This window comes from Microtus oregoni, unplaced genomic scaffold, assembly GCF_018167655.1.
Source record: "Microtus oregoni isolate MIOR12 unplaced genomic scaffold, Mior012 000028F_ref0000031, whole genome shotgun sequence".
NCBI classification, from domain to species: Eukaryota; Metazoa; Chordata; class Mammalia; order Rodentia; family Cricetidae; genus Microtus; species Microtus oregoni.
Genome location: NW_024543087.1, coordinates 19560141 through 19585072, shown reverse-complemented (window position 1 = coordinate 19585072; position 24932 = coordinate 19560141). Strand labels below are relative to the sequence as shown.

The 24932-nt window shown below is 43.1% G+C and overlaps 1 protein-coding gene across 1 annotated transcript in view; it reads right to left on the bottom strand.

Annotated features, from left to right (window-relative positions):
- The window catches only part of Acp3 (acid phosphatase 3), a 49021-nt gene extending 24089 nt beyond the window's left edge, over positions 1 to 24932 (bottom strand). The window contains exons 1-7 of the mRNA XM_041677453.1: positions 24822 to 24932; positions 13282 to 13377; positions 10783 to 10869; positions 10202 to 10354; positions 6204 to 6302; positions 3492 to 3584; positions 1407 to 1539 (exon numbers count right to left, since the gene is read on the bottom strand). Coding sequence (XP_041533387.1) covers positions 1407 to 1539; positions 3492 to 3584; positions 6204 to 6302; positions 10202 to 10354; positions 10783 to 10869; positions 13282 to 13377; positions 24822 to 24932 — 772 coding nt within the window. The remainder of the gene's footprint in view (positions 1 to 1406; positions 1540 to 3491; positions 3585 to 6203; positions 6303 to 10201; positions 10355 to 10782; positions 10870 to 13281; positions 13378 to 24821) is intronic.

Sequence of the window (24932 nt, the reverse complement as noted above, 5' to 3'; positions counted from 1 at the left end):
GCTGGCCTTTATAATCTAAGGCCAGACATCTCATAAGAAGGACTATTCTGTGGAGAATCTAATTTAACCCTCTCTTCAAACTGAGAACTCATACCTTCAGAGAGGAAGTGGCTTCCTCCTGGTGCGCTCCTCTAGTAACCCACTAGAATGAACCCTAGTTATAGTCCTATAAACAAATCCCTACAGCTAGCATTAGAGTTCTGATATAAAGCACGTAAGGATTTCATTAAAATGCATGTTTTCACTCTGTAGGTACTGGGCGGGGTCTGAGAGTCCCCTAGCCACTGCTGGGTCTGCTGATGCTTCCCGCTGTACTCTGAACAGAACATTCCTGGACCCATCGTTGATGTGGCTGGAGGAACGAATCTAGGATTCCACCTTCACCTTTTGAAGGGGCTTGGGGCTGAAACATACTGTTGTTGTCTGCTGGACCAGAAATGAGGCCTGCTGCTTGTATGGCCCATGAGGTCCTCTGCATCCTTTGCTGTGAAACATGCAGGATGGAGCATCTTCCATACTTCTGTATCCTAGTATTTTCTCAGTATATCAGGTTCCATCTAAGACTCCTTTCTGTGATGCACCGCTTTTCCTAGAAGGCTGGGGCCTGCTGCGTTTGCATCAGTGTAGAGGGAAGGCTCAAACATTTTCATTCGGTATGCATCTGTGCCATGCGACTGGGACTTCTGCCACAGCAGCTAAATAGCACCCCGAGATTCTTACTGACCATTGTCCTAAATCGTCAGTCTCAACCTACTTTATTCGTCTCATGCATTCCTCTTTCTGCCTTGCCTCCGGGATGGGAGGGTGTCAAAGACTACAAAGTGCCAATCCTAACCATGAAGTGGGGTCACTGATAAGTATCTTGATATCTTCCAGTACCAGTGGAAGAAGTCATATAAACTTGCCAGTTGCAGTATCTGTCAAATATTTGCAAAAAGTATTAACTTTTGCCAAACTTCACACTTGTAGTGCATCCAAGCAGCTGCCAGACACAACCCGTTCTCATGGAACGCAGACAAAAAAAAATCCTTAACTATTACATCTGGAAGAAATGGAGAGGAACATGTGATTTTAGCCCCAAATTCTCATTCCCAGAATTAAAAATTTACACCCAGAGTGGGCAACATCAGTCTCTTATGGCAATGCAGTGTTTATGGATGATGTATAGGGTACCACTTCCTGTTTCTTCTCAGCCTCCTAAACACACGTTCGTTTTAGTATTCACAGCCTCATGAGCAGTGCTCTCCTCGTATCTGATTTGCAGACTGGAAACTGTAAGACGCTCGAGTGATCCGTGTGAAGTCACTCAGGGGGTGGTTAGCAGGACTGGAACTCAGACCCAGACTGTCCAAGTGCAATGCCAACAGTTTTTTTTTCATTATATATATATAAAAAAAACGACTCACCTCCCTGGAGTCTAGATTTTTCTTTCTGCTTGTGAATCCCATACAGCGATAGCAGAGATAATTCTGATAACTCTCTCAACTTAGTCATGGTGTCCTCGGTGGCCCAGGAGGGCAAGGTGAAGTTGTGAACACTCTGCAGGAATGGGAAAGAAGAGAGATGTGAGCACAGTTGTGATTAGGACCTCCTTTGCTGATTTCCGTTTCCTCTTCGTCCTGTAAGAACAACTCAGGCCAGGCAACCTTGCTGATCCTGCCATTTCTCTCTAAGAATTTGTGAGCGCCAGCCATGGATTTCAGTTAGAAGATCAAAATAAACTAATTTGTCCCTCCCTACAGGCTTTAAGGCTTAACTCTGGCTCAGTTACAGAAAGGGATGCTGCCTCAGGGGCAAGGATGCTCCTCATTCCTTCTAGAAAGGTTTAGGAATATTGCTATGAACCTTTGAGGGAGGCTGTGCTAGTTAGTTGTGGTCAGCTAGATACAAGCTAGAGTCACCTGGGGAGAGGGACTCTCAGTTGAGGAATGGCCCCCATCAAATTAGCCTCAGGCAGGTCTGTGGAGCATTTTCTTAGCTGGTAATTGATGGCAGAGGGGCCACTGTGAGCAGCCCGTGCCAGCAGGTGGTCTTGGCTTGTATAGGAAAGCTGAGTGAGTGTGAGGAAAGGGGGCAAGGCAGCAAGTGGCATTCCCCTGTGGTCTGTTTCTAGGACAAAGGCAAAAGGGGTGTGTAGGGCTAGGTGATGTTTCCTAAAAGTCAGGACTTTCACACGAGGCCAGTTATAAAAAATCTGTGTATTTCTGGAATCTTCGCAGGTTTACTATGAACGTCTAGTTCCTGGCTGGGGGAACATCTGTACCTCATGCACAGTGAGTACTGGCAAGTGTTTGCTGAATGTCTGACCGAGCTGCAATTAGTAAAGGTACAGATCTTGTGGGGATGTTTTCACCTATTCAGGGGAGTTGATTAGGATCCCCCTTAGTTTCAAAAGTGGGAGAAGGTGGGGTGAGGGAGAGGGAGAGAGAGAAAGGGAGGAGAGAAAGAAAAAAGAGAGGTTTTGAGAAGAGCAGAGTAAAGGGATGTAGGAGGAAGATGCAAGCGATGTGACAATTACATCAGGTGACATGGCCTTATTAAAGAATAGCTCAGGGAAAACCTTATGAAGTTGCTGGGGTATGATTCAGTGACAAAGCTTGGGGTAGCTTTATGACTGTGTCCTGGCCTTAATTTCCAGAACAAGCATATGAACAAGCAGAAAATTTAGAGAAGAAAAAGAGAAGGAGAAGGAAAAGAGAAAAAGGAGAATAAGGAGGAGGAGGAAGAAGAAGAGAAGAAAGGAGAAGGAGGAGTTGAAGATCTATTGCCAGGACTAAAACAAGGAGCCTTAAACGCTGAAGATCAAGAGGAAATATGGGTGAATGCATGGTGAGACTGTCATGGAGATGGGTGAACTGGGTGATCTCTCTTCGAGACAGAACTTGGAAGGTAGCTCCTGCCACACACACTCATGATGGCCTCCATGTCAGAAGTGGACATGAGGCTTGCAGAGGTCAGAATTCTGCTCCAAGACACAGGAATAAAAATTACTTCTTTTGGCCAGAAGATGGAGCCCGGTGAACAAAAGGCTTTATCGAGCTACAAGATGATTTCCATGGCACCACACAGGGGAGTTCTTTCTTCAGAAGCCATGGCTGACAGCCTAGCATATAGTTGTCTGACTTGTTTTAATATCCAGAACCTGGCAATTTTTCTCCCCTTTTTATATATAACAGCATTGCTTTTTTCATTAAAACCAATGACAGGAACCTGGCATTCCAGTGTGACTGCCAAATAAATGAGTGGCAATGTTTTGAAGAAAAGCAATTTTGTTTGCAATTTTCTAAAGGGCAGAAACATAAGTAAGGAGAAGAGAGGAGCACAGATTTTCAAGCTTGTATAAGAACAGCTCGGGTTATATTTCAATATCAGAGGCCATATAAGCAGTACATTTTTAAAAAGAGAAAGAAGATGAATGAATTTATCTGATTCAATATACATATCAAATCACAAAATAAGATTGCAAATGAATCTTTGATAAGTTCTTTTACCTCACAATATAAAGGGTCGTAAACCTTACTCCAAATTCCAAAGAGATCCTGGCCAGGGAATCCTGACAGCGATGGCAAGGTTTCTATAAAGCTCTGGAACACAAAGAGAAGGAAAATATTTCAAAACTAGGACCTCTCATCATCCATAGATTTTGATACCTATTGCAGCAAGATGCAGTGAATGATACTGGCAATGATGATGGTGACTGACATATTTGATGTGAGCTTCTTTTTCAGAGTACACTAAAACTGCAGATAGATGCTAGCTTACTGCCACATGTTCCTGGTCTGTGCTAGGGGCTGAGGGAAGCACTCTGCCTGGACTCTTTAGAAATGGGTGAAGTATAGCACATGCAAACGAATGTCCCGAGGCAAGAAGAGCAAGGATGGGCTTGACTATAAAAATGAGATGGGGGGGCTGGAGAGATGGCTCAGTGATTAAGAGCATTGCCTGCTCTTCCAAAGGTCCTGAGTTCAATTCCCGGCAACCACATGGTGGCTCACAACCATCTGTAATGAGGTCTGGCGCCCTCTTCAGGCATGCAGGCACACAGACAGAACATTGTATAAATAAATAAATAAATAAATAAATATTTTAAAAAATGAGATGGGGATATATAGGAGTAGGTGTCTGTGTGTGTGTTGTGTGTGTTCTTGTGTATAAATGCTATATCTATTTGTGTAGGCAATGTGCTAGACAGTTCTATGTTGTCATAACAAGATACATGTTCAGCTATCGGACTGTGAGATTGGTAGCCATTTCAAGGTCTTTTGGAAGACAGTTTGATGGATAAATTTTCTGGAAGACTATTCCTTGCCAATATTAATCTCGACAGACTTCTATCAAATAAACAGAAATAAGTGTTCAAGAATCTTCTATTCGTGGGGCTGGGAGTACAGCTTCATTCCTGATGCCCATGTAAAAAGTCACACTTGGTGACACGAGCTTGTAATAGAATCAAGGAGATAGAGACTGAGTGAGGGGAGATATAAGGGACGGGGACAGTGGCTGGGTCATCACCTAGTTTGCATTAGACAGCACACTCCTATCATGAGGCTCCTGGTACAAGTCTTAACTATCATGTGTGGAAGCACAGGCTATCATAAAGCTCCTGGTTCAATGTGTAATTACCACTAAAATGTTAACTAGTTTTGAAACGAGGCTGGCTGAGGCTACAGTTCACAAAGAAGCTAAAAATATACACATGAAAATCCAGAACACAGAGGAGCCAGGTGTGGTGGCACAGCTTTAATCCCAGCACTTGGGAGGCAGAAGCAGGCAGATTTCTGTGACTTCGAGGCCAGCCTGGTCTATATATTGAGTTCCAAGACAGCCTGTGTTATGCAGAGAGAATCCTGTCTCAAAACAACAATGACAACAAAGAAAGAAACAAACAGCTGGATGGTGGTGGTGTATACTTGTAATCTCAGCACTCAGGAGGTAGGTGAATCTCCATGAGTTCTAAGCTAGCCTGGTCTACAGAATGAGTTCCAGACAGGTTCCAAAGCTACACAGAGAAACCCTGTCTTGAAAATCAAGAGGAAAAAAAAAGGAAAGAAAAGATAACAGAAGAATGACAGGTGATCAGCACCTTAAATATTAAAATACACTATTAAGTTATAATAAGTCATGGTTTGGCTAATCAGAAGAAGAAATAGAACTTAAATTCTAGAAATGGGCTCCATCTATAAGGAGATTTTGATACATAAGAACTCAAATTAAGATTGAGAGAAAAGGTGAACTAGTTAACAAAGTGTGATGGAGCAACTGGAAGATCTTCTGGACACAAAGTGTTAATAAAAGTAATTGGGGGTGTGGTGGCACATGCCTTTAATCCCAGCACTTAAGAGATAGAGACCAGGAGATCTCTGTGAGTTTGAGGCTAGCCTGGTCTATAGAGTGAGTTCCAGGACAGCCAGGGCTATACAGAGAAACCCCGTCACAAACAAACAAAAAACACACACAAAAAAGCAAAATAAATAAATAAATAAATGGATCAGAAACCTACATTTCCAGTAAATAAATCAAAGTAATAAAATGTTATGTTTATCAATTAAAATACTGCACATTTACAAAAAATTGAAGAAATACTTCACATATAAATATAAAATATTTTCCAGATATTTTGTTAAATAATAAAACTTTTTTTTTTTTAAAAAAAGGAGTGGTCAGCCTTGTGATTGGTATAATGCATCCATGTAATGGAAGGAAAGCTATCAATCTGAATATGCACCAGAAAACTAAAAGACTCCATAGGAAACAACATCACTGTCACTTGTAGGCGGTCATCGGGAGACCACCATATCCTATTGTGTTTACTTTGTATGTTTTCTAATTCTTGGACCGTGTAGATGTGTAATTAATTCAGATGGTTACTTTCTGAAAATCCAGGTGATCATATCTACCTTTTGTGCCACCCTGAAAAGCAAATATTGCCCAAAAGGGGACAGCATACGCTGTGTATCGAAAGACAGGAGCCTCAGTTTCTCCTCCTCAAAGCAGGCGATTGACACCTGTGTTCACTGTCATTCATTTGTCAAGGACAGAGGTAAAGCACTTGGAAGGGACTGGCGTCTGTCCTGGCTGGTGGCCATCGTTGCTAAAACAAGCCTCTGACAGACACATTCACGCCACACTTCCTTCAAGAAGGCCGAGTTTCACCCTTTTTCTTGACCTTCGCACCCCAGTGTACGGAAGGCGACACTACTAACTTTATATGGACGAAGCCTCTTCTGGAATTCCTCAGATTGTAAAGTCTCGCTCTTGAGTTCTTGAAAACGAGGGCAGTCCCTGAAAGGCAGGTAGAGCAACTGCGGACGAAGAAAACAACATAAGACCTTGATTAGCCAGAGGAGCATCGGCAGATACTCGGTGCCAACCTTTTAAGCCTCATCAGGTCTAAAGCAGCCTTAAAATCCCGTACTGTCCTGTGAGCTGAATAGAAGTTCTAAAATTAGAGGCAATGAGGCAAATGGTCCTTGGGTCTTAACACACTAGGGCATGCTGCTGAAACTGTGATCTACCTAGTTCTCTCTCATGAGCTTGCTGCTGGGGAATATTCTCGGTTGCTCATTTTCTGTGTGGATGGCTGTTACCTTGCTTCCTCCCCAATCCCTTTAATTCTGGCACTAAGTGCACCTCTGTGTGCACCCTCTCTTCCCCAGGAGTGAGGTGAAATAAATTAGAGGTTTGGGATAGAATCTTAAAGGGATCAGCTCTTCACCGAGTTCATTCTAGCAAATCTGCAGACCGTCAAAATAAGGGTATGAATTAAATGTATGGATAGTAGTATTTAAGATCTAGGAGGAGGACAGAACGATCATTGTGAAATTAGTGTAAGCTTCACAATCTCTCTTAGCTTTAACTGAAATGCGCAGGCTGCCGACTTACAAATTTGTTGTGAGGCTTTTTCACCTGGTCTGTTTTTGCAGCCCTTGATAGCACTGCTCAAAGGGCCGCTCTTTGAGCCCTGATATTCTGAAGTTTAGTGTGTATAAAGCTGAGGTTAGCTTCATCTTCAATCATTTCCTTTTCCTAACGTCTTTCCTCCTGCCCACGAGAAAGTTAAAAAGCTGCTCTGTGGGCAGTGACACTAGAGCTGGTCTACTTTCAGCCTAGATCTAACACAGACCCCTTCCTTCCTCTTGGTCGTCTCTCCTGGTCTGGACCGGTGTAATCTGTCTCAGTCACTGTCCATGCCCCCTAGCAGGTGGGTGGCTGTCCACTCCTCTGACTGTACAGTCCATTCTCCTCACAGCAGCCCCACCATCTCTAAGGGCACCCCAAAGATCAAACTGTTTTTGTAGGTCTTGACTTCCACAGACTTTTTCTTTTACCTGGAATCAAATGCAAACTTGCCTTCTAAGAGTCTATGTGAGATGAGCAGTAAGTAACAGTAAGTGCTTTACCCTGCTCCCCCACCCCCTTCTTCCATCTCACTTTCTCTGTACAGAAATACTGGGGACCCTCTTCTGTGAGTGCTCCACCTTAGGTTCCTAAGTCACTCCGCTCCAGCCGCTACAGCAACTCACTTCCTTCTTCCAAGGAACTTATCACAATCTGAGAGCATTTTATTGGTGTTCTTTATTGTCTATAAGATAGCAATCTCAAGTAAACTAGGCTCTTCTCTGTCACATTCATGGACGTATTGTCAACAACCAGAACAAGGGTGGTGTATTAGCTGCTGCTCAGAAGGCTTTTATATGGCTTCCTGTCTGTCCTTTCTGACTCTGTATGCCACCTGGTTTTACCTTTGCTTCCTTCCTTTTTTATGAGCATGTAATCTCCTACATTCATTTCTGCATCCCTGAATTACATCAGCAACATTTTCTGAGGCTCCCACATCTTCCCTTTCTGAGCGCTGTCAGCACAGTGACTAACCCACCCCTCATCACATGCAAGCAATACCGAGGAATGCATGTTTTCATCTCCTCCCTTAGCTCAGTGCAAAGCTCACAGTTGGATTCTGTGAGGACCTGCATCCCTGCCCTGGGCGGCCTCCTCTCTGAACTCCTTCAATAAATGCAGCTTGTGTTGAAATCATTGCCTATCATCTTGTACTGTGTCGCGTGGCTGATGCATGCTCAATTTCTTTCATCAAACAAATCTTAAGTTAGGGATGAAGTTTGGTCTTATCACTCAACACTAGGGAGTAACCTAGTGTTCTTTAAGAAAATTTTGCTTGCCTTAATGAAAAGGTAGCTGGAACCTATGGATAGTTAATTTGTCTGTTTCTCTCTCCATCTCCCTCGCTTTCTGTTCCTTTTTTCTTCTTCCAGTGAGCACCAGTGTCTACTGTGAAATGTGATTACCTTCTGTCAGGATTACAGATGGACTAGTTTCTTTGCTTTACTTTGGCTATGCTTAATATTGCATTTCAGGCTTCATCTCTGCAGAAAAGGGTGTGGCAAACATAATTGTCTTTTCTTTTTGGAAAGTATTGTTCACAGACATTGGTAATAAATGCTTCCATTCCAATCTGTGAAGGTAAGGCTATAAATACATCATCCTAGCTTTTCAGAAAACATCAGAAAAATGGTTACAGTAGATTAAACTTGAGTGAGGTTGGCAGGGAGGGTTGTTGCTACAGAGCATTTTGAAAAACTCTACAAAGCATGTATGAAAAATTCATACTGCCATTAAGTCAAGTTTCTAGCAGTGTTGCCAGGGCAGAGAGGAGAAGGTGTATCCCAGAAGTCCCTGGGAAAAACTTCCGGTCAATGCTAATGCAGAGTGGGAGATGTTGCTGTGATTTGGATATGTCCCTTGGAGAAGTCCCGTGGTAGGAACTTGGTCTCCTGTTGAGAGGCTGAACCTGCGAGAGGTGATTGATTGCATCCCAAGTGCCCTGCATGCGGGAACGGATTAGTGGTTCTCTATGGGTGGGAGGGAGTTGGTTATGAAAGCTAACTTTCTTGGATATACTTGCTCCACCTCACCCTCTGACATCCCCTGGCAGGTCATGACCAGCAAGAGGACCCACTCCAGATTCTAAACAGATGTTCGTGTCATGCCTTGGACCTCAGGTCTTCCAAGTGTGAGCTGAATGAACCTCTGTATTTAAATAAACGGCCCAGTCTGGAATGATCAGTTATAAAAACACAAAATGGCCAAGCTAACAATACAGGTCAGGGAAACTGAGCAATAACTCTCTCTTCCAAACTGTTTCCTTTATATTCCCTTACATTCTACATTGGAAGGTTAGATTTATTTATTCATATTTTCTAGATACCAGTTCCTTTGACAAGGTTCGATTTCTTGGTCAACCCACCCTGTCTGAGTTAAGTTGAATTTCTCTCAAATAGTTCTATTTAGGCAACTTGGTGTACGGTGCTGCATCCCAAACTTGGCTGCTCATGAAATAATTTAAGAAAGTTATATTTTAAAATACTGATGTTGGTGCTGAAAAGATGGTGCAGCAATTAAGAGCACTTGTTGTTCTTCTATAGGACCAGGGTTTGATTCCCAGTACCCACATGGCAGCTCACAACCATCTGTATCCAGTTCCATATCCAACTCCCTCTTCTGGCTTCCAAGGGCACCTGGCACACACATGGGGCACAGACATACATGTAGGCAAAACATCCTACATGTATAATGAAATAAAAATAATTAAAAATATACTGATGTACAGGCCCTACCCTCAGGGATTGACTTGAGGAGTGTCCTTAGTCATCAGGCATCCTGAAACCTCTCAAGGTGGTTCTCACCTGCAGCTGAGTCTGAGAACCACCATTTCACAGGGAAGAAGACGCTTTGAATGGGAGCCCAGGACTGACTGTTGTTTACGAGCAGTGAGGCATTGGGCGTAGTTTGTTATTTTACCTCTCTGAGTGACTTATTTCATTTGCCCCAGGATGTAAATTTTTAATGAGAAAGGAGTGTTTGGTGGACATGGAGATCTTTGGATATTTAGGGGAGATGAGAAACCTATGTTGGGCACTAAAATCATGGGGATTGAAGACAGAACACTAGGAAGTGTGTGTGTGTGTGTGTGTGTGTGTGTGTGTGTGTGTAGCCACACGTGTGTAGATGGACGAAGGGAAATTAACAAAAACTGAAATGCTAGTCAAGCAAAATGAATCCAAATTGAAACTCAGCTCCTAGCCTTGCTTGTCTGAGTCTTTTCATGTCCTGTGTATCCATCATACTGAATCTCTAAGTCCCTAGCAGCCTGACTTCCTCCTACTGAATTATATAGGATACCGACCCGATCTTCAGAGAGAGCCACTGTGTGCACTGGGATGGGCTGCCAGGGCAGGCTGGGGTTCCAGATGCTGATCCCCTCTGGGGGAAACAGGGCCGCAAGGTTTGTCATAGCACTCATCAAAGTCCGGTCAACATCTGTGCTCCGAATATAAACCTAGAGGGGGATAAATCAAAGCAGATGGAAAATCAGAGGAAACTCCAAGTTTTCTTTCTGTGGAGCTGCCAGGGTGCTAGGGAAAGAGCGGAAACACAGGATATCAGCAGGTTCTGTGGGAACATCATAATCACGTCTGTCAGGGGATTGGATAGTAACGTGAAAATACAATGGGACAAAGCAGTCCATAGGCCAATAGTTGAATTGATCAACGACACTAAGCCAAAGTATTTGCACAGGTACCTATAAAAACTTGAACTAAGACTATATAGGGGAAAATAGTCCCATAAAGAGAAAAACATCTGTAAATAAGATCTCTGATGTATATAAGTTCTTCAGAAAATAGGCAAAGGTATAAGTTCTTCGTATGCATGAAGAATTATTTTTTTTCAAGGGTCAAGTTTCAAAGTCCTGGTTTCCCAACTTGCCTGGTCATGTTTATAGGAATCGTTCAAGAATCTTCCGTATCTTCTCCTTATATAACTTCCAAGTTCGTAATGCTGTTCCATGCCCCGCTATGGAGAAGAAAAGTGAAGGTTAGGGAAAGGTATGTGTTATCATAGAACATGTCTTTCCTCATTGTGCGTGGTGTGAACACGATGTGCCTATCAGTTCCACAATAAAATCTCCTATCTGAACTGAGGCAGAAGAGAGTAGTCACCTTAGTCAGGATGTCCTGAGAATACTCCTTCATCGTTGTTAGCACACAATGAAGAGGCTGGTATATATGTATATAGCTGATAATTGGCAACTTATCTAAGTAAATGGCCTGTTTGAGGTGTGGTGGGATTCCCTATGGGCAGAACATTCAAAGTGATTGATTCATCACATCCTAGGGGGGTTTTGAGAACAAAATCCAATTGTCTAATGAAGTTGAGCTTGCTGAATCTGAAGGTCCCTTTAAGCCTTGCAGTAAACAGATTTATTATATCCACAGTCTATCTATGGCTGGCTCATAAAAAAATAGAGCTTGTTACTCAAAATGTGGTCAGAGATCAGCAGGGTTGGCATCATTTGGGAGCATGTTATAAATCAAATTCTTGGGCCCTACTCTTGATGAATTGAGCAAGAGAAACTTTGGGAGCACTGGGCAGTACTGGTGCAGTGACTTGGGAGACAGAGGCAGGTGGATTTCTGTGAGTGAGAGACCAGCCTGGTGTACAAAGTGAGTAACTTTGGAAGAGGGGCTCAGAAATCTTTTTAAAGGTTTATTTTATTATTTTATGTGTATGAGTATTTTGCCTGAATGTGTGTCTATGTAAATACGTGTGCCTGGTGCCCACAGAGGTCATAAGAGGGCATCAGAACCCCTGGAGTTATAGACGGTTGTTAGACATCATGTAGGTCCTGGGAATTGAATCTGAATCATCCTAGAACAAGTACTCTTAACCACTGCGTGATTTCTCCAGCCCCAGAAATCTGTTCTTAACCATCTCTCTTAGAAAGCCCAGTGGATCATTGAGATCAGCCTTAACTCATGCTCCTTGAGCACTGGTGTGCATTAAAACAAAAGGATCCAGATACACCTGTTGAAACTCAGATTCCTCAGCATCTCCCCCAAAGATTCTAGCTCTCTGCATCTGAAATGTGGCCCTGGAACCCGTTTTAGGTAGGACCCCCAAACGATTCAGGTGTGCTAGGCTTAGAGGAGTGATGTGGGAGTGTCATATATCAATCTGTTGATTTCATTGGTTAAGCAATAAAGAAACTGCTTGGCCCTGATAGGTTAAAACATAGGTGGGAGGAGTAAACAGAACAGAATGCTGGGAGGAAGAGTAAGTGAGCTCAGAGAGACGCCATGCTTCCCTCTCCCGGGCGGACGCTAGAGCTCTGCTCTCTGAGGCACACACGATGAAGCTCCGACCCAGGATGGACGTAGGCTAGAATCTTTCCCGGTAAGACTGATGCTACACAGATGATTAGAAATGGGCTAGTCCAGGTGCGAGAGTTAGCCGAAAAGAGGATAGATATAATGGGCCAAGCAGTGTTTAAAAGAATACAGTGTCCGTGTAATTATTTCAGGGCATAAGCTAGCCAGGCGGCCGGGGTGCTGGGGACACAGCCCCACTGCTCCAATTATTACAACAGAGGAGCATTGTATTGTGGTTTGTTATTAATCCAGAGCCTCACCAGAGATTTACAAATCAGGGAAAATGTAGTCTCTCCTCAAATATGAGGATGGCTGTTGCGAAGGACAGCGTACCATGGCCCGAGTAGCTGAAGATGTGGGTACTTTGGATCCAATTGTCTTCTAGCTTACAGCTGAGTTTTGGAATCTGATTGCTACTTAAGAGACTTCTACGTGTGAATCCAGACCTCATGGTCCTCAAAAGTCTTTTAGTCTCACTAGAAAATTAGAGCAAGGAAACAGGTGTCATGTACTAAGAAAACAATATATGAGCCTTTGTCACATTCTCTCATTAGATAGAAAGATGGCTAGGCCATGGTTGGAAGGGCTCTGACCTTCTGAAGCAGTAGATACTGGCTTTCCCATGACTTCTCTGAGCTATAATGTCTACAAAACCTGATGGTTGGTTAGGGTCGTGATTCTCAGCTTTGGCTGCACATTAAAATAAAGCAATCAGTTGAGGAGCATCCAAACATCCTAATGCCCAGGCCATGCCCTATGCCAATTAAGTAAGACATCATTGCTATTTTTAACAAATCTCTAATAGACCATCTCCATGGAAACCTCTCACACTTAAATGCAGTCAGCAGGATAAATGCATCAAAGTGGAAAATTCTGTACATATTTCTCCTTTACTCAAAAAATTACCCAAAGCTGTGGCTCGTACTTGAAATCTCTGCACTTGGGAGGAAGGAGTTTGAAGTCATTCCTGGCTGTGTAGGGAGTTCAAGGCCAGCCTGTACTATATGAAACCCTGCCTCATAAAATATAAAACCACAATAAAAGAGATCAAACTAACCTGGGTGAGTTGACCAAATCCTTGTGGCCATGAGGATTCCTTAATGGGGTCGTTAGGAAAGGTATCGATGGGACTTCGGTCTCCATGCCGAAACACCTAAGGAAAGATGTGGGACAACAACATTACAAAGTTCACTTGAGTGTCTTGCGTCTACTTGTCATAATACAATTTCTTAAACCATGGCTGATACCATGTTTATCCACTGGAATCACCTGGAGAGTTCTAGAAAATTCTAATGGCAAAGTGCCCCCTCTCCTGGGATCTTAGTTTCATTAGTTGGGCTTATGACTAAAGGGTATAAGTCTTCTAAAATCCTGTCCAAATGAAACTCAGGGGAAGAACCACCAACATTTTCTTGTGCATGAGAAAATTATACGATCAAGATGATTGGCCATTGGAAAGCGAATGGTATATGCATGGAGATAGAGTTATGTATCTAAGATGAAAGACAGATGCATGAACATACAAGATCACTTGGTGCAGACAGACTGATTAGAAATATTCTTCTCTTAATTACTAAGAACAACAATGCTCTTAAAATTTCACACATAATAAAAACGGTAGTTTTGTAATGACACCCTCACTTGGGAATACTTTGGCTCAGAGATTAGTTAATTTTTAGAGGTTAGGGGCATATGAATTACAGATTGGTAGAATAGGAAAGCTGGATCTCAGCGCTTTAATAACATGCTTCTTAGATCTGGATACACACCATGCTATTCAGACTGCGCATTTGCTTTTGAAGAGAGACGTTTGGACTTCTGAAACCTCAGTTCTTTGATTCTAAAATAGTAGCATGCCAGACCAAACTCAGTGCTATTTTATAATCAAAACATAAAAAAGAAACCTATTCAAGAAGGACAAGATGAGGTCTTACATGGAGGCAGAAAATATTTAATAACATACAGGATAGTTGTTGAACACTTCATTTGATCTGAGCTCACCTTTGCTGGTCACTTGAATTACCTACTGGGAGACCCCACTGTAAGTAAGCAAGGATGCTGTATTTCTGAACACCTACAGCACCGTTCAGTAGACACCAAGGAAGGAACAGCCTCAAACTTGAGTTATCTTCAGGAAAGAATTCTAGAATAGCAAGGATGGCTTCTAAGACCAATGCTATGACTCTGGTATCTGAATAAAGTGATTCTTTGCTGCCCTAAACCAGTGGAAAATTAAAAGCCCAGGAAGACAGCCTACAGAATACAGAGGGGAACAGGGCAGAGGGTGGTAAGAGGCCCCCTTGGGGGAAGGTAAGGAAATAAAGCTTGAAGTTTCCCTTTCCAGCAGGAAGAACAGCCACTGGTGCCAGTTTGTGGGAGTGACTTGGACATAAGTGGGAACCACCAATATTAGCCATTAGTGACTCTGTTTCCACAACCAGGTGCATCTTAGACTGCTTGGATCTGTGATCACTGTGCAGCAAACCTCCCAGATCTGAGGAACAATAGTTGTGACACACTTTCCCAGGTTACTAGCCTCACATTGATTTCTCAGAGTTTTTCAATCTTAATACAATACATTTTCAGAGGTAGATAATTCTTCACTGTAGGAAGCTGCCCTGTGGATGATTTAGTAGGCCCTTGGCTTTTTGTATTTCCTTGTTACACAATTGCAAAGACCAAACACCTCACCACTGAGTTAGCCAGGGAGAAATCCAATAATAAGCATTCTACCGAAACAATGAACAACTCTTTCTACCAGAGCACAACCCTTCCTCCCAGCACCCAACTACAACAATCCTTTATGTTTTTTTTCCATTATTGCTATGCCTTGAGGAGTTGCTAAGTGCTTTTGTGTTTAATTCTCTTGACCAGTTCTGCAACATAGCCATTATTATGATATACACTTCACAGCTCATCTTAGATAAGTAATGAGTCTAAATCCTCAAGCAGGTAAGTAGAACTAACCAGGCATTGGCCATGTATCTTTCACTAATGTGTCTTCCTTTGGATCTCTCTCTCTCTCTCTCTCTCTCTCTCTCTCTCTCTCTCTCTCTTTCTCTCTCTCTCTGTGTGTGTGTGTGTAGTGTAAAAAATACATTATTAATGGTCAGGAGTTTCCACAGAACTAGTGATGATTGCAACAGGAGGAGACCTGAGACCACAAGAACTCTCAATCTCACATTCCTCTATGCTTTATAGAACTCTCTGCTATCTCTTGTGATTGCTTTAGAAGGGGTCTGCCTCTGCATACCCTGATCTAATCCAGGCTGGTTTGGATTTGTCACGGTCCTCCTGCTTCAGCCTCCCAAACAGTGGGATTGCAGGTGTGATCCACCACACCTGGATTTCCTGGCCACTCTTACCATGTTAGTCCTTCCTATCCATGAGCATGGGAGATGTTTATCTTCTGATAGCTTCAATTTCTTTCTACCATACTAGTCTCTCCCTTGCTCGGCTAGAGTTACACCAAGGATGTTTTACATTATTTGTGGCTGTTGTGAAAGGTATCATTTCTCTGACTTCTTTTCTCAGCCCGTTTATCATTTGTATATGGGAGGGCTACTGATTTTTTTGAGTTAATCTTATATACAGCCACTTCACTGAAGATGTTCATCAGCTTTAGGAGTTCCCTGGTAGAAATTTTGGGTTAATTAATTAATACTATCATATGATCTGCAAATAACGATACTTTTTTTAAATAAGGAATTCCTATGAGCCCTCTGCCGGCTCCTATGATCAGTCTGTATATAGTTAGTATTTAACTTACAACCTTATCACTCTTAGAAATATCATATGTTATTGCTCTTTGTAACAAATTCAAAGTCCTTATAAGAGCTCGTCCCCGCCCCTTAAACCCTACCTGATCAGGTCCCTCCTTCTCAATGTCCTCAGTTTATTGTCTCACTAAATGGGCTTAGCCACAGGATCTCTCCCGCTGGCCCAACTCCGTGCCTTTGCCCAGTGTGACTTTATCTGCTTTGAATGAATGCCCAGTGCTTGCTGCTTCTCAGGACTGACTCTCTCTCTCTCTCTCTCTCTCTCTCTCTCTCTCTCTCTCTCTCTATGGGAAAACATAAAAGTAGCCCTTGTATAACTTTAACCTTTTCTTACTGTTTTGTTTCCATCTCTAATATTTTCTGGTTGTGTTCTTTAGAGATTTTTTTAAAAAATTACCTGGTTCTTCTCTTTCATACTAGTTAGTTTTCTCATTGCTGTGACAAAATACTTGCCAATAACACTTAAGGAAAGGCAGGAAGGCTTTTCCTCTGGCTCTGGGTTTGGTTATGATCTGTTATGGCGAGGAGGGCATGGTATTGGGAATACAAAACAGATGGTCACATTGCATATGTAGTCAAGAAGCATAGCCAGGGAGGGGAATTCTGGTGCTCAGTCAGATTTCTCTTGTTTAAAACCCTCCATTTTATCCAGTCTAGGACCCTGGGCCCTAGGATGAACTGGCATTCAGAGTGTGTCTTCCCTCCTCAGTGACACCTCTCAGGATATACTCTCAGACATGCCCAAGAAGTGTCCCTAGGTGATGGCAGAGCCAGTCAAGTTGATACTGCAACTTCCTAAGAAGTCCTTGGAAGCAGAACCCCTGTGGAAACGGCGACTACCTAGAATACAATAACACACTAAAGGCCTGTCTGGATGAGCAAATGGACCCTGGGTTGGGTCTCCTTCCTCCAGGCTTCTGAAAGCATCTTCCTATCCCTCTGGTGTCCCAAGAGCTTCTGATTTTCATTGTCACGTAACGAGAAGCTGTGCTGTGCCATCCTGTTTTCTTCCTGCCTCCCTTGCCCTCAACTTCCCCTTCTATCACGCCAATTTCTGCCTTTGATTCAGAACAGTGAGTCTTGCCTTGGGCCATGCTGGAGTTTTAACAAACCACCGTGTTGTCCTTTCCAGTTTAGAACTCTAGATAGCAGAAAAACCTTGGGATGTCTTTGGATCCAAACTCCAGTGCCCACACTCACAGCCATCTCCCCAGTCCTATTTTCTCCTTTTAAGGAACCAAGAAATAAACCTATTGGCAGATCATCAGAACATAAGACAGTTTGGGCGGAAACGATGATTGCTATAGACGAATGCTGTAAGAGGTAAGGGGAGAGCCAGCTGTAAAGAGTCAGTATGCAGTTACATCCTGCCCTGGCCACGAGGAAGATGTGCGAGGCCTAAGCAAGATCTTTCTCCAGGGCCCAGGAAGAGCAAGAAGCCCACAGGAAAGGGAAGTGGGGCAAACCGCGTGTTGCGTTGTGCACAAGCTGTAAACAGAAAGCTCTGCTATCCTGGTTACCTAGGCCATGTTTCAGGCCGCAGCGTTGTCAACCACTGCCCCAGAGACCCTGAGTAAATGACTGAACTCAAAGTTCTGCGTGTCTCGGTTTCTCTTTCCACGTAACAACAGAATCATTTTTGATTACTCGAGAGCAACATGAGACCTGCAGGTGTAATAGTATATGTGTGAAGTAGTATGTATGAGTACCGATACACAGGGTACATTCGGTCCATGGTATTTCTTATTATGTTTGTTACTAATGTTATTCACACCCACAAATGTCCTGTGTGCTTCCTTTCCTGTTGAAGGTGGTTTGTAGCATCCAGGGCATATTCTGTTGAGCAAAGGAAAACAGCCCTCTCTTTCAAGGAACACCTCTATTAATATCTAATCATCTCCCTGAATAAGCATTTACCTAAGAGTCATGTTGCTTTTGCCTTTGGATTTGGGCCACTCTGCAAACTTGACTTTTCTCGATTGGCAACCTAAAATGTTTTGAGCCAGATACATTCTCTCTAATGAGTGCAGTGCTCTGAAAATTTGCAAAATGTGTGAACAGGCAAGTGGTAAGAAATTCCTGAGTTTGCAAGCTTAGATGACTCCTGCCTGGCCGACACCAGTTCTCAGGACCATCAGCTTCCAACACCCACGTCTGTAGAACGTGCTGGTTGCCAGAGACATCTGCTGCTCCTGGGCACTCAAGACTAGGGAGCCACACAGTGAGGGAGAAAGAGCAGGAGGCTGTTTGTGAGCAAAAGGACCACTTTTTCTTTTCTAGCAGGACATTTTATGTAGTAGCTCTCTTTACAATCCAGAATAGGATTTATTGAATGCCGGGCCATTAAAGACAAGGTCTAGGTCAAAACAAAATGAAACAACAATAGCAATAACTTGACCCCCATGTGACACTAATATGCCTTTTGGGTAATTTGGAAGATTGAGTGTGAAAAGTCAGGTGCCTGGCATCTGGTAGCTGTTTATAACCTATTACTTACACTTGAAATTCTACTTCAATTGAAGTCAAGAAGAAAAAGGGGAACTTGTCTTGCAAAGTCCATGCCTGTGGCCAAAGACATTGTCTAGACACAGACAGTGATGATGAAGGCAAATGGAACGTCTCTGCCACCAAAAGGCACAAAGGAACTGAATGAACCAGTATACTGAGGAAAATAGCAATAGGTTTTGTGATTCTGCATCTCCCACCAACACATGTTTCTCTTGTGTTTATTGGGCCAAAGCCTGAATCTAGGAAGAAAGAAAGTGGACTGAACTTAAAAGATATGTAAATACTTACCTGATTCGTTTGAGAATAAAAAGAATGAACTGGTCACATGAATGGTTAGTATAAGAATATTAGTGCTGGTCACTCACCAGAGAGGCGTAAGTACTTCTCATGCATTTCCTAAAGCCTCATAACTCCATGAGGTGTTATTAGTCCCATTTCCAGCAATGACTCCCAGACTGGTTAAGTGGCTCATCTAGAGCCACACAGCTAGCACTGGGCTGAATTGGCATGGCCACCCAAGTGGTCTGATTCTTGGATCTGCACTTTCTGCTACAGTGCTCTATTATATGGTAACCATACAATAACTGTGTGAGCTACTTTCTAACCTCCTCTACATGTTCTACCTCCACGGCATCCTAATCTCTCCAGTAACCCACATTAAAATCATGGGGTCATTAGCTATTCGCCATTTCCTGTAATATTTACAACCCACTAGATTGTGTTTGCACAATTTAGAACATTACCTCTGCTTTCCAAGTCTACTGTATTCTGATCCAGTTGGGTCTTCACAATGCTTTCTTTGTCTGAACTGTGGTGTGATAGTCCCTCTATTTCCACCCCTAGCCTTTCTCCACAAGGCACACCAGATGCACAGAACTGAATGTCCCCAAGGGGAAAAAAGTGAGCTGGAATTAATAGATGGGGAAGACATATATGCAAAAGAGTGGTGTGGTTGGTCTACGAAGCGAGAAGAGCTGCTAACAGTCCAACATCTGCCTCCTTTCTTTGCCTCTACTCAATCAACAAGTTATCTAAGAATGAAGGGTCTCCTCAGAACCTTGGGGACATTATGGTAAGCAGCCTGAGCTGGTCCCAACAACTATGGTGCAGGTCTAGAGATAGGAGAGTCTAACTCAAAGAGTCAGAGAGTAGAACACTGGCTTTCAGAGGGCTAAGAGATACGTGCAGCCTTCTGACATTGCAATGAGACAGTCATCTGCAAAAGAAATTCATTGTTAAAGTGAATTTACAATGCTACGTTGGGTCAAATTCATAGCTATCCTTGGTCAGATGCTGCCCATGAGCCAAAGGTTGGACAGGCCCAGATGGGAAGGGCCAAACGAGGAGCCACCAGGTAATGGGTATGAAGTTTCAGTTTTGAAAAAAAGTTCCAGAGCTTCATGGTGATGTGGAAGCCTGTGAATACACTTACACCATCGAAGCCTATTCTTAAGATGGTTAAGACCATAAACTTTAAAATTAACTAGAGATCATCTACAATTTAACCAAAAACGTTAGAAACCTTCCATTTTAGATGGCGACTCTGTTGTGGAATAATATATCCCTTTACTCTGTGTGAAGATGTGTCGTTGTGATTGGTTTAATAAAGAGCTGCATGGCCATTAGCTGGTCAGGAAGAGGTTAAGGTGGGACTTCTGGGGGCAAGAGAGATCTGGAAAGAAGAACAGAGGAGTCACCAGTAGAGACAGAAGGAACAGACATGCAGGAGGAGAGGTAAAATCCATGAGTCACATGCCAACACGTAGGTTAATAGAAATGGGTTAATTTAAGTTCTAAGAGCTAATGGGACAAACCTAAGCTTTCATAATTAATAACAAGTCTCTGTGTCATGTTTTATGAGCTGGAGGCCTAAAGAAAAGTCCGTCTACATGACTCCAAGCAGCACTTCATGTTGGCCCCTTTCACACTTCATGACTAAATCATGTCACTGGATCCTGAAGATGACCCGTGAAAGTGGAAGCTTAGCCGTGGTTGCGATCGTCAGCTTTAAGTTTAGGGAACTTGAAACTCAGTTGTTTTCATTAATGGCCTGTTTCTGCTCCCAGATCTGGTTAACAAACATTAGTGGAATTGAGTTAGCAAAAAATTCTGTGCTTTTTTTAGGTATCACTTTCAGCTGCAGTTCTAATGAAAAAGCACTAGAAAACTAATCATGGGATTGGCTGCTAATCCTTGAGGCGTGGGCGTGAAGAAGATGGGTGGTCCTGGAAATAAGCAATGGCTAGCATCATGTGCAGGGCCAAGCTTGACTAGGTTACCATCCCACTGAAGAGGCAATGTGCACAGGGCTTGGAGGCGCTTTGAGCCAAGAATACGCTGTGACTCAGGCACTACTGCAGAAATCAGGTCAACCCTGAAGAATACAAGGAGGTGCTGTGTTGTGAGTCATCATCCCTTTCTTTAGAAACAGCCAGAAGAGCAACCCAGAATTTTTGTCTGTCTGAGATCACCTGACTTGTGGTTTTCCCCTTGCTAGAGAGAGAGATGCTTTACAATGGCATCCTCTCTTTCTGGTGGGGTAATACGGTGCGTGAGATTATTGTAAAAAGAAAGCAAGTGAGCGTGTGGGGAAAATAAGCAGGTACACAGCTAAGCAAGACTGGCGCTGAGTGATCATTACCAAAGCATACGCTGAGACTCAGCAAACGTACTCTCCTCTCTCTACAAAAGTTAAAAATACCAATTCTTCACAGACAGTCTAGGGAGGTGGGCGCATAGTCTTGCCAAGAAGCAGTTCACTTCATAGATTCCTTCCTTGAAATCCATAGTGCTTGTTGAAGATGTATTTCATTCAACGGTTTAAAGAAAGCCTTTTAAAACATGTAAACCTGTATTAGACTTAACTTCTTCCTTTTTTTTTTTTCATCCAACTGTTAATAAGTGGTCAAACCACAATTTCACAGGAAATACTTTTGTAAGTTTGTTATAAAGATCATGTAAATTAGCTGGGAAGTGGTGGTTCACGTCTTTAATTCCAACACTTGGGAGGCAGAGACAGGTGGATCTCTGAGTTCAAGGCCAGCCTGGTCTACAGAGCAAATTCCAGGACAGCTAGGGCTGCATAAACAGATCACGTAGGACTGGCGAATGGTTAAGTAGGTAAAAAGGGCTTGCTATTCAAGCCTGATTCCTTGACTTTAATCCCTGGTATTCAGTGTTGAAAGGAGAGATCAACTCCCCTAAACTGTCCTCTGACTTTACATGTGTTCCATGGTGTGTGTGTGTGTGTGTGTGTGTGTGTGTGTGTGTGTATGATGTTTATGTGTCCAATGTAGTAGTGGGCTGAGCATGTACTCCTTCTTGGCTGCTTGTCTGGCATATATGAGGCTTTGGATTTATGCCTGAGACCTTGGACTCAGTCCCTGGCACTACATAAACAAACAAACAAACAAATCATGGGTTTGTTCACCAGCAAGAACAAGAACCAAAGGCAGTCTCCTCTTTTTTCCCCACAAATAGCTTTTCAGAATTGAGGATTTATTTTTCTTGGATTATGGAGTAAAAACAAGGAAACCATCTCCAGCCTCCAAGTCAGAGTAATGTTACAAACTGTGCAGTTGGCTCAGATCAGCTCCAGGTTCTGGGCTATGTGCAATAAACAGAGATAGCTGGAATCTAGTGATCAGGGGCAAAGTCAAAGGCTCACACAATGAGTTTGAGGCTACCTTTCTACCCATGTGACCTCCATCCAGCTTCCTAAACTCTTTCGCTTGTATCTTCATCTTGAAAGCAGGAACAAGAAGTTTGTGGGTGGGATTTTGCTGTTGTTTTATTTTTGTTTTACAGGATCTCATGTAGGACAGGCTGGTCTTGCACTAGCTTTTAAGATAACCTTGCAATTCTGATCCTGCTGCCTTTACCTCCTGAGTAATGGGGTTACTAGATTTGGGTTATGTACTACTTAGAACTCACTATATTGACCAGGTTGGTCTCAAACTCACAGAGAACCGCCTGTCTCTGCCTTTCAAGTGCTGGGATTAAAGGTGTGTGCCACCACACCTTATCATCTTCTATTTGTTCTGTCTCTCTCTCTCTCTCTCTCTCTCTCTCTCTCTGACAGGATTTCTCTGTAGCTTTAGAGCCTGTCCTGGAACTTGCTCTTGTAGACCAGGCTGGCCTTGAACTCACAGAGATCTGCCTGCCTCTGCCTCCTGAGTTCTGGGATTAAAGGCCTGTGCCACCACTGCCCAACTTTTGTCTCTGTTTTATTCATACGTTGGGTGCTTTTCTGAGACAGAAACTTGTAACTCAAATTCAAATTGGACTTAATGATAAAGACCCAGAGTCAGATATTGAAGTGAAAGCTGAAATATCAGAGAAGCAGAGAAGCCAGTCCCTAGAGTTCTTACATCTCCAAATGCTCAGACCAAAGGAACAAGATCCTGTCGCTACCAATCCTCAGGCTGAACACTGTCTCTATGAAACTTCAGACTAAATCCCTGAGCTCCTGTCTCCTCCTGTTTTATATTCCTCTCTGCCCAGTCATATCACTCCTGTCTCTACCTCCCTCGTGCTGGGATTAAAAGCATGGGATCCCAAGTGCTGGGATCAAAGGTGTGAGCTCTGTTTCTCTTTTAGACTGAGTCACTCTTGTGTAGTCCAGGCTGGCCTCGAACTCAGAAAGAATTCATCTGCCTCTGTCTCCTGAGTTCTGGGATTTAAGGCATGTGCCACCACCACCTGGCTACTTGTTCTCTTAATAAACTCCCAAGGATTTTTCTGAATGCTCAGTCTAACCATTTATGTGCACTCAAATAGTCTGTATCATTAATAAAAGGAAGAAAATGGTATTTTTGACTTTTATCATCAGAAAGAAGTTGTTTTGTTAGGGGCCAAGGAAGATAAATCAAATTGCCCATTATTTAATATTCATAGGAAGAGACCACTGTAGAAAGTGTGGTTAATGTTTGCTTTATGCAGTACTGGCTAAGTTTTGAGTTGTTAGAGAGTTGTCTTTGTAGCTTGGTTTCTCTTTAAGGAAGAATTAATTGGTAGTCACTGAACATATTTGAACTGAGAGTAGAGAGGCAGAAAGGTTGGGAAGGAAACCACAACCATTTGGCAGCGGCAGCGGCAGCTACCTGGGCTGTGGGTGGAACTCAGCGAGCTGCCACTGCATGAAGCTGACTGAAGCTCACTTGCCATCTCAGAGAAGACTGCCTTCGAGCCAGCTGGTTCCAAGCCCAGTGCAACAAGACCAGCAGAACCCAAGGCAACTCCACGCCCCCTACACTCTGATAATGAGCACATTGGCAAGGAGCTCATGCATGTCAGGGAAAGCGCACCGCAGGAGGTACAGTCTGGAACATTGCTTCATCAACACAGTAGCCTGGCAGCTGGCAAATGGTTTTCAGGACGAGGATGGTGTTTTCTTGGTTTTTCTCCTCTTTCTTTCCTGACTCAAAACCGGTAAAGATTTACCAGACTAAGCATCATGATTTATGTAACAAGAAAGATTTTTCTGCAAAGGATTTTCCTCACTGACAGGAGAGGACAGCACGTTGAAGGCTTAGGTGAGAGGGACCCTTTCTCTAAATCGTGAAAATAGCTTCTGAGTATTCTTGCAGAAGGAAAACACGCTTATAAATCCGCCAACTTTCACTACATTAAATAAAAAATGTAAACAGCGATGGAGGATGTGAAATAAAAGAAGGTGAGAGAGAAAAAGTGGGGGAGGCAAATGCCTTTAACTTTGAAGAATGTTCTTTCCATATGTTTCTAACTCCCAATAGTCTATATTTTCCCCCCGACACCAGGCAGTACACACCTCTCTCCTTTTTTATTCATGGCTTATTACAGTGACTATATATAGGGGACATCATGGTTTTAATGATCAACTAAATTAGTTGATAGTTCTGAAATTCTGTGCTCAGTTTCTCTTTTGCGCTCCCAAATATACACAATAAGCATATGCACCAGTGTCGCGAAAAACATAAGGAGTGACTTCAAAAGTGACTGTTCTTTGATTTGAAAACAAATGGGCATTAAATGGGAAGAAGCCAGGCTAGCTCCCCGCAGATGAACAGCGCTAGCTGTGACTTCCCCTGTCTGGGGAATCACAGAGGGCAGGAATCAGACCAGAGGGCAGCTGGGAAGTCAGTAATGAAACAGTGCCGTCGACGGCAAATGGGAATGCTGTCTTCATTCAAGCCAGCTTGCATGACTGTCCACTTTCCGAGTCTGAACAACGCTGGTCTCAGGCAGATAACAGAAAGGAAACATGAAAGGTGGCATTTGGCAATTTCTCTGACCCTGGTAACAGGAAGAACAATGAGAAAAGTGTACTTACCAACGTTACAAACTTCAACTCCTTGGCTTGGCCTTGGTCTGGGAGGAGGGAAAGCAGGAGCAGGCAGCCAAGGCTTACTGTCGGGGTCAGGTGCAGAGGGAGAGCTCTCAT